The sequence below is a fragment of the Haliotis asinina genome, chromosome 16 (genome assembly GCF_037392515.1).
Source record: "Haliotis asinina isolate JCU_RB_2024 chromosome 16, JCU_Hal_asi_v2, whole genome shotgun sequence".
Taxonomy (NCBI): Eukaryota; Metazoa; Mollusca; class Gastropoda; order Lepetellida; family Haliotidae; genus Haliotis; species Haliotis asinina.
Window position 1 is genome coordinate 2,768,387 of NC_090295.1, and position 17,058 is coordinate 2,785,444.

General features: G+C 41.8%; 2 protein-coding genes across 2 annotated transcripts; one reads left to right on the forward strand and one right to left on the reverse strand.

The window, feature by feature from the left end:
- The first annotated feature begins 523 nt into the window (after positions 1-523).
- Positions 524-9,915, forward strand: LOC137268753 (apolipoprotein(a)-like). The gene is made up of 6 exons (XM_067803333.1): positions 524-602; positions 3,515-3,814; positions 4,824-5,699; positions 6,653-7,027; positions 8,127-8,441; positions 9,632-9,915. The coding sequence occupies exons 1-6, from the start codon at positions 524-526 to the stop codon at positions 9,913-9,915; spliced, it is 2,229 nt and encodes a 742-aa protein (XP_067659434.1).
- Positions 9,916-11,559: 1,644 nt separating this feature from the next.
- Positions 11,560-15,348, reverse strand: LOC137268754 (plasminogen-like). The gene is made up of 4 exons (XM_067803334.1): positions 15,288-15,348; positions 13,828-14,412; positions 12,350-12,835; positions 11,560-11,888 (listed from the first exon to the last, which is right to left on the reverse strand). Exons 1-4 carry the CDS (start codon positions 15,346-15,348, stop codon positions 11,560-11,562), a joined length of 1,461 nt encoding a protein of 486 aa, XP_067659435.1.
- Between the last annotated feature and the right edge of the window lie 1,710 nt (positions 15,349-17,058).

The following is a 17,058-nucleotide window of genomic DNA, read 5'->3' on the forward strand; positions in this document are numbered from 1 at the left end:
AGTTTTGCTAGAAGCGGCGTAAAACCAAACTGACTCACTCACCCATTAACGCCCGCGACCTAACCTAATTCACCTCCCCTTGCCACACAGTAACGGTGTTTTGAAACTGCAACCAAGGCATTGGCTATGAAATGACACAGCTTTCAATAAGTCTCTTTACTACCATTGTAAAATGTTTCTCGCCTGTCAGATATATATCGTTGCCATTGAATGAAGCCTACAACTATCACATTTGACGTATTTAGTAGCTGCCATTCCCATTATTGAATAAGTAGTCATTTATAACGCTGAGTAAAGTTAGTACATATCATTTATACCTGAACCCTTTTCTCTAAGATCCGTTATATACAAGACATAAATCACAACATATATATATATATATATATCAGATTGATCTCAGCAAGGTACATGTAGTCGTATTGAATGCCATGAGCCAAACGTCACGTTGAGCACCAAGGAACCAAGGTGTCAGTTTCTACAGGCGGTGTACTAGGTATCGGCTGTAAGGAGACCCTATCTGGCTATGGTAGCGCTGTCTGTCACCACGCGTGTTGTAGACGATGTTGTGCTGATGCTGTTGATGATGGTGGCAACAGCTCAAGGTGAGACGAAACGATCTTTCATATACCCTCATTGAAATCACGCTAAATATCCATACCAAGTACACTGTACGCCGGAAGTAAAGCAATTACCTAGGGTACAGGTGCAAAAAGGTTATGTAACTAGTCATTGATTATGATGGGGCAAAATTGCACGTGTCATCCTCGATTTTAGTATACAAGGTTTTACAAGCTTAAGTGAAGGGGTAGGAATGCTGATCGAACAACTTTTGATGAAGAGTTATTACTGTGTTTAATGTGTCCTGCCTACTAACATGCAACATTCTGTGGGTAGGTGTGTGTTGGGGGCTGGGGCTGGGAGTCGCTTAACATTATCAAAATACCATTGGAAGACGGCTTCTCATTCGCATGTATTCAGTCATTCAATCACACGTTTTGGTTACACATACACCAAAAATATAATAACTAACATTACTGAAATGACATTTATTTCTTGAAAACAAAAATCAAACCTATTTAAAACAAAAAAATCACTCACAAGATATTTTTGGTTTTCGAGATATAGCGCCTCCAAATGTACCCTTTTGATCTTCTATTACGGTGATGAGAATCATGAAATACGTCAGATTCAGTCTCTTCCTATACGATAAGCCAGTTAAAGATTTGTCAAATAAAGAGGCGTATGTATTGTGGTGAATCACGATAAACTTTGACACTGTATACAGATACTGTAAAGTGGAATGTCAAATGAAAAACTTACACGGAAAATAAATGTTTCATTCCAAACGTGTTTATATAAAACATACACCCAAAAAATTCAAAAAACAAAAAATCTATCACGATTTCACATGTTTGAACTTTCAGAATACCACAGGTTAGTTAAGTTAGACATGATCAGTAAGGCAAATTTGCATAGGCGTCTTCCTGCTATAAATGTTAGAATTTGACATGAAGTTCTCAAACATAACCACAAACATGACAAAGTACCGTTAATGTCAATGTAATAGTTAAAAAAGGGCAATGTCACTGTAATCCTAAAAGCTATGAAGTAATGCATGCTGTGCCTCCAACACTTTGTGGAGGTTACACTAGAATTTGAACTTGATACATATATTGTAATTGTCTGTTTTATCAAATGGCCGCTTTGCCATGTATACTACTACAAATATAAAGTACAGGAACACCCTTACATTTAATAATCATACAAAAACTTAAATGTGGTGATCTCATTTATGTGCTAAGGTAAATGCAGTTTCTTCTTTGCTTAATGGTCACTGTCAACAAAATGTTGGAAAATACAGTGAAGTAACTGATTCAATATTCATTGAGTTTGAGTGAAATGAAACATTGTGAAAAACCGTTAAAAATAAGGGTGCTGAAACAAACCAACACCATGTTTGATTCAAACTCCGAAACACAACAACCAAGTGCATGTGGAAGACTTCCTGAAAAAGAAGCTTCAGACAGTATTGAAGTCTTCACCTCTTCGCCATGTCATAGCTGCGACAGGTAAGCGCCCACGGCAGGGCAGGGTCATTGCATGATTACAGGATGGTGAATCCATAAGAAGTGTTGCCACACAGACCTCGCTCTGCAAAATTCAGAAAAACATCAAGGGCAGATTAACGATACGTTTTGCTCCAAGTCCATAAGAACCGATTCACAACTGCCAGAGCCCAGGTGAGACAAGCTGCAAGGGAGGTCTGTCCTCCACATGCACTTGCAATTAGATGTTATGTTTCGGAGTTTGAATCAAAATGCGACATTCAGAAAATCCAATTCTAACGCGATGCTAAAGATATATAAATTTGCTATGTTGACATCAACGCCAGCAATATATATTGAGTGACTGTTTCTTAACCCTTCTGAATGAAAAAATGCAAATTATTTCCAGATGTATGCAGTCACGAGTGATAATTAAAACATGACGTAGGTTAGACGAGTTCTGGAGACGTAAAAACATCCTGAAAATATATTGAGTTTGGATTTGGTACCCTGCGGTGGAATTTTCTAGAAGAAATTTAATATCTTTATCTCCAAGAAATAACATTAATTTGGGACAATTCCAGCAACAGCACTACACCCTATCTAACTATGGAAGTTTACTGGCGACATTACTACTACTGATTCCTGGCACTGATAACAAACAGTAGTGAAACAGTTTGTTTTTGTTTTCTAGTCAGCATTGCCAAAACAAACGTTACAGTGCCCCCAAACAGTTTCTTGTTTATTTTTAAATGTCTGTTACCGTGTGTACATTGGCGACATGGATGAACATCAATTGGCACCATTTTGGTGGAATGGCTGGTACTGCATTACTGCGGTCGGTCAGGTACAGAAGAAACATGTCGTCTTAATGGCGTAGATGGATGGTCATGGTGTTGATCACCGGATAATTAGGTACAGATCCACACCACAACAAACAACCTGTACGTAAATGAGTGATGGGATGATATCATGCATATATTATGATTACGTTATAAGTTGTTCACTGGTCACGCGGGGGACAAGGGTTGATGTAACCTCGATGCTTGTTTATGTTCCCTGGGCCCGAAGGCTCATCAAAGGTACATCAACCCATGGGCCCAGTGAACAACGCATTTAAATTACCAAACATCTCAGTGTAAAGTTTGAAATGTTTGAAGCACGGGTATAAATCCGTTTGTAGCCATAAATAGATTTTGCAGACAAGAAAAAACATTTTAGAGTTATCTCCCTTCCATTGATTTGCATTCGCAAAACATCGATAATTTCTGTACATCAATTATATCATTCGAGATAAAGATTTATTATTATCCGAAATAAAGAATTACTACCACGAAGTACCAAATGTGTCCGGCATTGCCAGCAGGGTACAGGGAAGTGTTATTGGCTCGTAATAAAAGATGAGCGCTCAGCCAATCAGAAAGCGAGATTTATGTTAGAGGTAAGATAATTAATGCTATGTTTAACAGGTAACACCGCTTGCTACACAATCCAAGGTTCAACTGCCGTGTACAGCGGAACACAGTCCACCACAGCAACGGGGCGGCCGTGTCAGGCATGGCAAAATACATTTCCCAACAACCACCCCTATTATGATTCGTACTTTTCTGTCACCAACGGCAACAACTTACCCGGCTACGCAGGTGCTTCAAACTACTGCCGTGACCCTTCAGGGGGCTTCATCACTGCCACCGGCTACTTATGGTGTTACTATGCTGATGGTGCGGGTTGGGGAGCTTGCGATGTTCCAAAGTGCTCAGCACCAGTTGGTAAGTCCAACACGTCACGGCCATTCATTCATTCATTCATTCATTCATTCATTCATTCATTCATTCATTCATTCATTCATTCATTCATTCACGGCCATTCATTCATTCATCCACGGCCATTCATTCGTTCATTCATTCATTCATGTGGTGTAGTTAAAGCATTCACTCGTCATACAAAAACACCGGGTTCCTTTCCCCTCATAGATACAATGCGTAAAGCCCATTTCTGGTTACCCCGTCCACGATATTGCACGAATATTGCTAAAAGCGACGTAAAATGAAACTCATTCCTTCACTCATGCGTTCATTCATTCATTCCAGCATTCATTCCTGGTATTCCTGGTTTCTTCTTCTAGGGTGTGGGGCAAGGGGTAATGACAGTATTTTCACGACAGTAAAAGACACACGCGCATATAAAGCTACAATATGTGTTCCTCCCAAAATCAAGTGACTGAGAAAAGAAATTACTCACCTAATGGTCCTGGGACTGTTGTCCAAAATTCAAAGTTTTTATTTTGTAATCGTTTGAACTCACATACGTCGTGTTCACCCAGGGAAATACAATTTAGAGTACTCAGGAATATAATGAAAATCAGGATTCTGTTGAATTGTACCTGCAGTCTAAGCACCCACAGTGTATAACACAGTCGATTGAGATTGTTTGTCGTATACCTTTTGTAGTGTGGGGCGGTGGAGTAGCCTAGTGATTAAAGCGTTCGCTCGTCACGCCGAATACCCAGGTTCGATTCCTCACATAGGTATTATATATAAAGCCGATTTCTTGTGTCTCCCTGTGTGATATTGCTTGAATATTGCAAAAAGCTATCGTGTAAAACAAAAAACGCTCACTTATTCTTTCGTTGTGTCTTGTTTTCATTCTCAGTCCCCTTACCAGATAACAAATATGACCACTCCTACAAGCATGCAGATAGCAAGTATAAGTGCCATATGTCAATGTCATCTTAAGTGTCCGTGAAAATCATGCTAACAGATGAATGAACAGTTTCAGGGGCTGCCGAATGCTTCAATCTTCAAGGAGGTCAGGCCGTGTACAGTGGGAGCACCTCGGTGTCAATAGGGAACATACCCTGCCAAACATGGAGCACATTGTCTCCCAATCCTCATGCTTATTACTCTTTCTATTTCGACGTTGCTAACGGAGACGCCGCCCCAGGCTACGAAGGCGCCAACAACTACTGTCGTGATCCGGCCTCAGGAAGCGTTAGGCCTGCTGGGTTCCTGTGGTGTTTTTATAGCACGGGGCCTGGATGGGGGAGATGTGATATTCCTAATTGTGCTTTGACAACCACGACAACTACAACTACGACAACAACAACGACTACAACACCAACTACGACTACAACTACTACTACCACAACGACAAGCACGACTACCACACCCACTACAACTACAACACCAACTACGACTACCACACCAACTACTACAACAACACCAACAACGACCACCGAGCCTACTACTACCACACCGACTACAACTACAACACCAACTACGACTACCACACCAACTACTACAACAACACCAACAACGACCACCGAGCCTACTACTACCACACCGACTACAACTACAACACCAACTACGACTACCACACCAACTACTACTACAACACCTACTACGACCACGGAACCTACTACAACCACCACACCTACTACGACCACGGAACCTACTACAACCACCACACCTACTACGACCACGGAACCTGCTACAACACCAACTACGACCACCGAAGCTACTACTACTACAACTACAACTACAACGACAACTCCTACTACTACAACTACCACTACAACAACACCTACTACAACCACCACCACCACCACAACAACAACGACAACGACCACAACGACAACACCAACTACAACTAAAGGTAAGTCTATTCTTGACGTCGCTATCTATCCCGCCACCTGCCTTATGAGACAAACGCAACTGTCATATGTCGCATGACTCCATATATAAACCGCCAGATTGTTTTATTATCGTAACTAATTAACAGATCTAGGGCAATTATTTCTATTTTTGAAAAAAAAACCCATCAAATTGTACTTATACTGTCAATCTTCATCATGCCTAATACATTCATTAGCATTAGTAAATTGCTACATTTTTTTCAATGCTACATTAATTAAGGTGTATTCAATATGTATTCCCACGTGGTGTAAACCGTTTAATTACCCTCAGTAGAGTAGTTATTTAAGGGTAATTAGCCTCTACACATCCACCAACCCTTCCCCACCAATTGTAACCCAAACACCCACTCCGTCCACGTTTCTTCAGCTTTCTCATCATACATGTGCCTGTTAAAAAACACAAGCCATGGCTGTATTTATTGCTATAAACAATGAAATCAGAAACTGATAAGAATAGTACCATATGTGAGTGAGTGAGTGAGTTTAGTTTTACGCCGCTATATGGCGGTGGTCTGTAAATAATCGAATCTGGACCAAACAATCCAGTGACCAACAACATGAGCATCGATCTGCGCAATTTGATAACCGCTGACATGTGTCAACCAAGTCAGCGAGGCTGACCACCCGATCCCGTTAGTCTCCTCTTACGACAAGCATGGGTTGCTGAATACCTATTCTACCCTGGGGCCTTGACGGGTCGTACCATATGAGTGATGTCTTCCGAACATGCATCTTCTTCAATCTTTATTGGTAGATCGATGTTCATACTGTTGATCACTGACTTGTCTGGTCCAAACTGGTCCAGTATATTGACATACCACCGCCATATCACTGAAACATTTGCATAGTGCGGCGTAAAGTAAAACTCACTCACTCGCCCACGTTTCTTCAGTCTGAGTCATCGTCATTACAGATTTAGGATGTTACTACCTTCAAAGCGGCACGGCCGTTTATAGCGGTACAGCAGATGTTACGGTGGATGGTCAGACGTGCCAGCAGTGGTCATCACAAACCCCGAACCAACACTCATACTTTTCGTCCTACTTCGACACAACCAACGGGGCAGCTGGCCCCGGCTACAGCGGCGCCAGCAACTACTGCCGCGACCCGTCAGGTGGTCCCGTGTCTCCTGCAGGCTTTCTGTGGTGTTTTGTCCCGACTGGAATCTGGGCAAGATGCACTCCTGTTCCCCTGTGTAGCGGTGGTCCAGGCACAGGTGGCACAGGCGGTACTGGCACAGGCGGTACTGGCACAGGCAATGCTGTCACAGCAGCAATTGCTGCAGGAGGTATGGATACATATGGTAGAACACACAGTTCTGGTACTGATGGTGTTGTGACGAGAGAAGGCACAAGTGTGTTACTGGATTGTTGGTTGACAAAAGCATAGTACTGGAGATATGGGAAGGGTGATATGCGATAGATAAGTTCTGAAAATACGTGAAGGATTGTACTGACACAGTCGGCACGGGTAGTGCTGGTAAGGCAGGCAAAGGAATATACGGTAGTGCCATTAGTGGTACTTACAAGGGTGGTATTTGTAAGGTGGGTAAAGAAACGTCAGGTGGTGCCATTAGTGGTACTTACACGGGTGGTATTTGTAAGGCAGGTAAAGTAACATAAGGTGGTGCCATTAGTGGTACTTACACGGGTGGTATTTGTAAGGCGGGTAAAGTAACATAAGGTGGTGCCATTAGTGGTACTTACACAGGTGGTATTTGTAAGGCGGGTAAAGTAACATAAGGTGGTGCCATTAGTGGTACTTACACGGGTGGTATTTGTAAGGCGGGTAAAGTAACATAGGGTGGTGCCATTAGTGGTATTTACACGGGTGGTATTTGTAAGGCGGGTAAAGTAACATAGGGTGGTGCCATTAGTGGTACTTACACGGGTGGTATTTGTAAGGTGGGTAAAGAAACGTCAGGTGGTGTCATTAGTGGTACTTACAAGGGTGGTATTTGTAAGGTGGGTAAAGAAACGTCAGGTGGTGCCATTAGTGGTACTTACACGGGTGGTATTTGTAAGGCAGGTAAAGTAACATAAGGTGGTGCCATTAGTGGTACTTACACGGGTGGTATTTGTAAGGCGGGTAAAGTAACATAAGGTGGTGCCATTAGTGGTACTTACACCGGTGGTATTTGTAGGGTGGGTAAAGAAACATAAGGCGGTGCCATTAGTGGTACTTACACGGGTGGTATTTGTATGGCGAGTAAAGAATTAGTGGTACTTACACGGGTGCTATTTGTAAGTCGGGTAAAGAAGCATAAGTTACTGTCATGGGTGGTATTTACACGGATGGTACTGGCACATGATATGGGTGGTACTACCATGAGTTTTTCTTCATTATATTGATGGCAGTAATCATCATTATCATTGTCGTTGTTGCAGATTTTGGATGTTTCAACCGTCAAGGAGGAACAGCTGTCTACAGCGGCACAGCTAGTGTGTCCGAGACTGGGAAAACCTGTCAACAGTGGTCATCCCAGACCCCGAACCAACATTCGTATTTCTCGAGTTACTTCGACACAACCAATGGGGCGTCTGGACCCGGATACAACGGCGCCCAGAACTACTGCCGTGACCCTTCCGGTGGTCCTGTGTCTCCTCGTGGGTCTCTGTGGTGTTTTGTGACGTCTGGTGGCTTCGAGAGCTGTAATGTTCCCGACTGTTCTACCCTCAGTGGATCTGTGACCACACCAAAACGTATGTAGGATACAGTCTCGAACCCCGTTTACCCGGACCCCTCATATCCGGAAACCCCGCCTTCCGGACAATTTTTATGTGAAACGAAACTTACGTTCATTAATTGTACTCGCTTAACCGGACCCCGCGCTTCCGGACCCGGACCATTCCCATACATTTCCATTGAAAAAATGATCCAGTTATCCGGACGGAGAGATCTGTGGAACGTGCATGTGTACGTGTCACGTCAATACCGTTTACCGCACGACTATGTGATTGACTATCAAAAGGCATTTGGTGTGATTTGATTTATTTAGCCATCAAGACACTACAAACAAAACAAAACACCCTTGTCACTCGGGTTGTTCATTAGGATTTGGCGTGTGTGAGAACATCTCATCAGTAAGGAAAACACATGTTAAGTAGGATTAAGGGAAACTACACGGCAATTTGTACTGTATATAAAACTTATAAATCGACCCCTGCTATCTGTCGCGATGCAAGTTAAAAATAGCCTGCCACATGATCTAAGTCATGTAATCCCGTCCGGAAACTTACTTTCTGCAGACAGCATAAATTCGATACGATGTCGTATGTTTTTAGGGCATTAAAAATTAACAAAAGAATATGCAATTGGCAAAATAGAAAGTTTGTGTCATCGATTTATGTTTTTCATCTGTATATGATATATTATCACAATATATGATCTGTTCAGAGTTGCGTCTCCTTGCATCAAAACGACCTTTGGTTACCTCGGACATGACGCTTCATATACCTCCAGTTTTTCACGTTATTCTCAATTAGTGATGAGTGAGAGCCATGTGGTTGATACTATTCCTCATCATTAAAAAAACACGCTTCCATTTCCCCAAAGTACAGCATTTGCGTAGCTTTTTCTAGTCCCTATTTCACACAATGACGTACTTTCTTTCTTGGGAAAATCTTTACCCAATCTTTACTTTGAAGTTCAGGAATTACGTTTCTTGAGTTGAAGACAGCTCAAACAGTCAACCAAACCAAGAAACAATATCAGGGTGACGGGAGGCAACTATGCACGACCGGTTGGATGGACAATAGCCGTGCCATATCCAAAAGGCAATATCAAAATTTGAAACTAGAATATATCACTGCATGAACAATATTTTAAAAACGACTGAACAATGCGACATGCAAGTCATTAACTTGTGACTTTGGGCAACTTTGTTTTTCAGCCGACTGCTACACGCTCCAAGGAGGTACCGCTGTCTACACAGGAACAACGTCAGTCACTTTGAGTAATAGTTTATGCCAGTACTGGGAACAGAAATCTCCAAACAACCACGCCTACCAACCTAGTCACTTCGACATCACCAACGCTGATCCTGGTTCTGGTTTCGCTGGAGCCAGAAATTACTGCCGGGATCCTTCCGGCGGCACCGTCCTTCCAGCCGGGTTTCTGTGGTGCTTCAAGTCAAACAGTGTGGGATGGGAGAAGTGTGGTATCCCTCAATGTTGAACTTCTCAAATCTGATTATGTTTGTCTGAACGGTTCCTTCCAAAATAAATGTAACCATAAGTATTCAAATATCCCGTTTGTTGTATTTTAAATTGGTTTTGGAAATTTGATGTCATCAACAGTACTGGGTTAGGGTGTGTCAACAGAATGAACCTGCTCCACTTAAAGGCCAATTTACTTTCTAACCCCTTGTTAGAACCACTATATCGATGGAAGAAGACAATTTGGTGGCTGAGGTCAGTGGGACGCTAAGGCACGTGGCACACATTTTTTACGTGACGTACGAATCTTGAGGCAATGACAGTACGTTAAACACGTATGTTACTGTTATCCTGTACTTATCATACGTAATCTTATAGTAACTGTCACAAGGCAAAACATTGCTATATGTGTCTCATCTCCATTGCAATCATCCAGTCTCATATTGGATACATTTCAAACCTTCCCATCAGACCTTGCATGTATAAACACAGATTATTCTACCATTCTTTCAAAGCACTTTAAAAGTGCAAATTTACAAATTTGGAAATTACATAGTTTATATTAACTCCTTCTCCGGGGTATTAAACATCAATATCCCAATATCCTAGTATGTGTAAGTTTGTGATGGTCCAAAGAATGGGTATGAGTTGTCAACTGGAGACTGTGATAACTGCATCTTATTCAACCTTAAAAGATCGGTTATTTCTGACAATTGATCCAGCTTCCAGGCAATCAAACCCCGATGGGGTAGTTTTTTATCAACATCGGTGATATTATGTCCACCGTCAAATTCACTCCTTCGGCAATGTTCATCTTCGCTATCAGTATTACCTGCCCTTGGATGTTTCATTTCCAGATTGTCCCTTGTCAGATGTAATGAAAATTTCTAAAAGACTTGATAGATTTGGTCAGCATGTATTTTTCTGATTTTGGATTTTGATGACACTTGTTTGGGTGTACTGTATTTGGCTATATTTGTCCGAATTGTCAATCATGGGAATAGCATTGTACCGAATAAGTTACGTGGTTTAACTCACTGTTTTAGGTGGGATGCATTAATTTCGTATGATAGAATCTTACAAATCTTAGAGTGAATTTTATTCCTGAACGGAAAATAGAAACGCATTTATTCGAATCAATTTTTAGTGAACTATGGCTTGTTTAGATGACCCCATGGCCACAGCAACGTCTTTAAGGACAAATAAACAATAGATGTAAGGACGTTTACGAACAAACGAAGAAAACGAGAAAACGTGAGAAGAACTGTAATAATGTTCCCATATACCCGAGCACTAAAGGATAATGGTCAGTCTTTATTCTCGATTGTCATAGGTGCAAATATATTGAAAAATCGATTACATATGCATGTATATATGTGTGGGAGAGAGAGAGATGTAGATTGTGTGTGTGTGTGTGTGTGTGTGTGTGTGTGTGTGTGTGTGTGTGTGTGCCAGCGTGCCTGCATGAGTGCTGTTCCAATCTTCAAATAAAAGGGGTAGACATGCTTTCCCTTTGTATGTTTATTTTCATGACCAACGTCACTTTATGAAGAGTAATTACTTTATAAGAATGGTCAAATGTCAAAAGGTGCTTTGATAATCACATTTCACTTTGGGATATCTCAAACAGCGATGATCTTATCGCTGCAGAGGTCGTTGTAGCTCAAATAGCCGTTGTAGCAGCAGCAGTTGTTGTGTCAGGACATTTGGGAACGTCACATGCCTCCCATCTTGGATTGCCACTAGCAACGTAACACCACAGATAACCGGCAGGCTTCGTTCTACCTCCCGAAGGATCTCGGCAGTAGTTGGAAGCACCTGCATAACCGGCACCGGCGTCTCCGTTGGTGGTGGTGAAGTAACTGTCAATGTAGCCATGTTTAATTGGAGACTGTGATGACCAGTCCTGACAGGTGTTGTTGTTTTTGGTGACGGACGTTGTACCACTGTAGACGGCAGTACGGCCAACAATTGTGTAACAATCCGAAGCAGCTGAAATTCATTGAGAGCACATCTAGGATTCACACATATTTACTCTCTTCTTTTTTAACTGAAGAAAGGAAACTTTTAGACATGTGGGTCATTTTTAACATACGTTTTCAGGAGGAATCGATACGGACATGTGAATTGCTTTCCAAATTAGGAATTGCTACCAAATGCTTCCTCTTGTATATTTATTAACATGTGTGTCACATGGCTCAAATGGCAAGTGATTGAGGATCTCATAGATGACATTACTGATGTAACTTTACCTGATAGAAAATCGCTGACAAGAACCCTAGAATATATGTACTGCAAGCTTGCATGTTACATCTTTGAAGCTATTTTCTATTTAAAAAAGGACGAAGACTGACTGGGAAATATATTCCAAGATTTAAGGGTTCATAGTGAGGAAACATGAGTTCGAAAACGCCAGAATAGAAAAGCGATGCAAACTACTTTCATTGGCTTACCAGATGCACCAGTTGTTGTAGCAGCAGCGGTTGTGGTTGCAGCAGCAGTGGTGGTTACGGCAGACGTTGTTGTTACAGCAGTACTTGCAGCAGCAGTTGTAGCGGCAGCAGTAGTTGTTGCGGAAGCAGTCGTAGTTGCTGTAGCAGTGGTTGTTGCGGAAGCAGTGGTTGTTGAAGCAGCAGTGGTTGTGTCAGGACATTTGGGAACGTCACATGCCTCCCATCTTGGATTGCCACTAGCAACGTAACACCACAGATAACCGGCAGGCTTCGTTCTACCTCCCGAAGGATCTCGGCAGTAGTTGGAAGCACCTGCATAACCGGCACCGGCGTCTCCGTTGGTGGTGGTGAAGTAACTGTCAATGTAGCCATGTTTAATTGGAGACTGCGATGACCAGTCCTGACAGGTGTTGTTGTTTTTGGTGACGGACGTTGTACCACTGTAGACGGCAGTACCACTGACAATTGTGTAACAATCCGAAGCAGCTGAAATTCATTGAGAGCACATCTAGAGGTATGTACTAGGATTTACACACATTTCCTCACCCTTTTAACTGAAGAATGGAGATATTTATCCCGCAGCAAGAAACACAAATGTGGAAATGTCCGTTTTAAGTGTTTTGAGTATGCTGCAAGTGTACCACGTGATGTTGTGATGTGATGGTTACAAGTAGAACAAATACTGAATATTTAACTTATGCTGTAATCAAGACAACCTTCACTGCCTAACAAATAAATTGTCCGAGAGGGCTGTCACAAACTAAATCACCCAGATAGAGAGTGAGAGAGACAGAGATTTTCTCTTCCCTATATGGAGATGGAGGGGGAGAGAGAGATTGTGACTTCGCTAGTTAATGTAGAACTGGCAAAACCATTTCCTAATCATGTGATATGTCTGCTAAAACTGTTGCCGTTGCATGTACGCATGTACTGGTGATACCAAATACTCGCCATACCATTAGCGTAACCTGACCAACTATATTTGTCGTCATCAACGTTTAATATGCACATATGACTAAGTGCCCGGCCATCATGTTCAGTGATAAATGTCCCATTTATCAAGAAATTCAGCTTTCCTAATAATTGGCCTGTCATACGGGAGAACGATGTACTGGTATCCTATAATTTTGAGGGTTTCGTCTAACCCAATTTTACATCGAATTCTTGCATGCAAAATTTTCTTTTTACGTGCTATCAGTTATCTTCTGTTCTAAAAAGGAGAAAGACTGGCTAGAAAATATATTCAACAGATTTGCCGTTTCATAGCGAGATATCATAAAGTAAATTCGAAAAAAGCAGGATAGAAATGGAGGTAAACTGCTTAAATGGCTTACCAGATGCGCCAGCTGTTGTTACAGCGGCGGTTGTAGTTACAGAAGCAGTGGTTGTTACAGCGCCAGTTGTGCTTGCTGCAGTCGTTGTTGTAGCGGCGGCAGTCGTTGTTACGGCAGCAGTAGTTGTTGCTGCAGTCGTTGTACCGGCAGCAGTTGTTGTTGCTGCTGCAGTTGTAGTGGCAGCAGTGGTTGTTACGGCAGCAGTAGTTGTTGCTGCAGCAGTTGTAGCAGCAGCCGTCGTTGTTACGGCAGCAGTAGTTGTTGCTGCAGCAGTTGTAGTGGCAGCAGTGGTTGTTACGGCAGCAGTAGTTGTTGCTGCAGCAGTTGTAGCGGCAGCAGTGGTTGTTACTGCAGCAGTAGTTGTTGCTGCAGCAGTTGTAGCGGCAGCAGTGGTTGTTGCGGAAGCAGTGGTTGTTGAAGCAGCAGCAGTTGTGTCAGGACATTTGGGAACGTCACATGCCTCCCATCTTGGATTGCCACTAGCAACGTAACACCACAGATAACCGGCAGGCTTCGTTCTACCTCCCGAAGGATCTCGGCAGTAGTTGGAAGCACCTGCATAACCGGCACCGGCGTCTCCGTTGGTGGTGGTGAAGTAACTGTCAATGTAGCCATGTTTAATTGGAGACTGCGATGACCAGTCCTGACAGGTGTTGTTGTTTTTGGTGACGGACGTTGTACCACTGTAGACGGCAGTACCACTGACAATTGTATAACAATCGGTTGCACCTAAAATTCAATTAGAGCATATACGTACATTGTACTTGGTGCAACTCACATATTTTTGTGGAAATGAATTACTAATCGCACCACAAAGAAGCACAAACATCAGTTACATCAGTCAGTATACATATCAGACAACGTCTAGGGTCTTTCTGTTTAATGGTTCAGAAATAATGGTTCCCTTTAGCTAGTCATGTCGAATAGCATTTCAGTGGTATCCTATAAAATTTAAATGCTATATACAAGATGAATCGCATTTAAAATCACATCCTAAACGAACATAACAGTGGATATAATAGTGGATATAACACACATCGTCCTTGTGAGTTTCTATCTAACTAAATTGAGTTGTTGAAAGTGACTTTCTAAATTTGTTGACAATATGGGTGAGTAGGTTATGTGCTGGGATTTGTCAATTTGCGTTAATGCTAAAGTACACCATCTGTATGAAGATATTTACTCGGGTGTACTGTTGAGTCAGTGAATGGGTGGGTGGGTGGGTGGGTATGGTGTTTTGCTGCTTTTAGTAATGTACCAGCAGCATCACTTCACGGGACACCAGACATGAGCCTCACGATTTGTACCAAAGCGGGGAGTCGAAGCGAATTTCAATCATCAACTTTTCTTTGACATTTTTACCGATCTAAGTACGAATAAAGATCGTGGAAACTAAATCCTCGCTAAATCCTTCCACCTCCTCCCAAAACAAATAAAAAACTAAGTGATCATAAATACACTATAAAAAGATTGAATAAAATATTAAGAATTGAAATAAGTACATAATGTTGAAAGAATAATAGTACCATGAAGAGAAATATATCTTCCGGACATGAAATGTAATTTGTTAGTCAAGGGAGAGATATTTAACAAAGATAACTTACCCTGAGCCAAACAGGAGCCAAAGAAGGCAGCTAATGTTGTGAGGAGCAGTAGACAGGTCATGCTGGAAGTTCAGTGAAGACGTCCTGAGGACTGCTATCACCGGTTTACTTATAGACAACGTCAGCTGGCAGGTAAACATCGGCGACGTGGATGACTTTTGTTCCATCCACTCCGCCACCATCTGTGTCAACAACATCTCCATGGACGTCAGTGTGCCATCTTTACTCATAATATTTCAAAGCTGGTATTGTTACAATCACAATGAACATGACAATATATGGCATATAAATGTGTTACGTGTTTATGTCCATGTTGAAACTGCATTTTGAAATCAGCTCCGTGAAAGCGCCCAAAGGACAAAGAACGAAATCTGATATAAATACTAAAATTCCATCACAGTGCACATCACAACAAAAGCATCACAATGACAGTACACCATAAAGTGGTATTATAAAATTAATACAATAGTAAGACCACGCCAATTCTGTCTATTGCTTTGAGTCCTAAGAAACACGAAAGGCAGGAGGGAAATGAAAGTCACCAGTCAAAGTAATAGGCCTTTTAAATATTAAAAGTATTTTAATTTTGACAATTTGTAAAGTGTAGGTGGGGGAAAACCAATCTAAAACAATCTTGTAAGTATATATTTTAGGGCAATACAAAAATTAGGATTTATTTTTTGAGCGTTTGAGTGGCCTCCCCTGAGTGAGAAAGTCGGACAGTGTTTGTTGTCTTAGGGGTTTTAAGAATATTAACATGTACCTGCATTAACAAAGGTAACTTTACCTCCCAGATGTTTGCAATAGATGTAAACATACTTAGTCAGCAAAAAAAGGCGTTTTCATAGACGTTTGGAGAGCATGGACTGGATGTTTTGTTCAACTGGCCCCACACAGTAGGTGACGAGATGTCAGCCATGACAATGGATCAACAAAATGGAGAGATGGACTTGTACTCAGGAACAGACTCTGAGATATATGCTCTGCTGATATAAGCACCGTTTTTAGCAAACTTGTGTGTACTGAATTCGAATGTCCCCATTGTACTAGCTTCTAAAATATGAGACAAGTGTGTAACACTCTGTAGATGTCAGTGTGGATCAGTTATGTAGTATTATGTGGATATGTTGAACTTAACCCCGGGCTTACAGATGAAGAAAGAGTGATATATTAGCAGAAAATATTAGCAGAATTAAAATCATTTAAAACTGACGTGGAGAAAGAAAGAGATGGACTTAAGATTGAGACACGGAGAATTAATTGATGTGTAAAGGGATATGAACGATATTCAGCACCAACAGGACATAATACAATGTGACATTGTTGAAGTTGTCAACCGCCTAGATCGTCTTGAAGACGTTAGCTAGTTGTCAAATCTCGACAACGGAACAGGCCTACTACAGCTGACTGACGCGCTTACTAGTGAAATAGACACACAGGATCAATACAGCCGAAGAATTAACGCCATCATCATCGGCATGTCAGAGAAGGAGAAGGAGACGTATGTAAGTAGTATCTTTGTGATATACTCAACCTCACAGCCGGAGAAAAGGACTCACCACTCAAGCCTGATACTATTGTAGCAGCACATCGCCTGTGTTCAACAGGTGAAAGATCACCCAGATCCATGATATTAAAGTTTATGTACCCAGACAATACGTCATGGGCGGTCAGTCTGAGGCATAAACTGAAATGTATTGGGTATAAGATTTCTAACGGCCTTACCAAAAAAAACAGAGAAACCCTACAGAAACAGAAATGTGGAAACAAA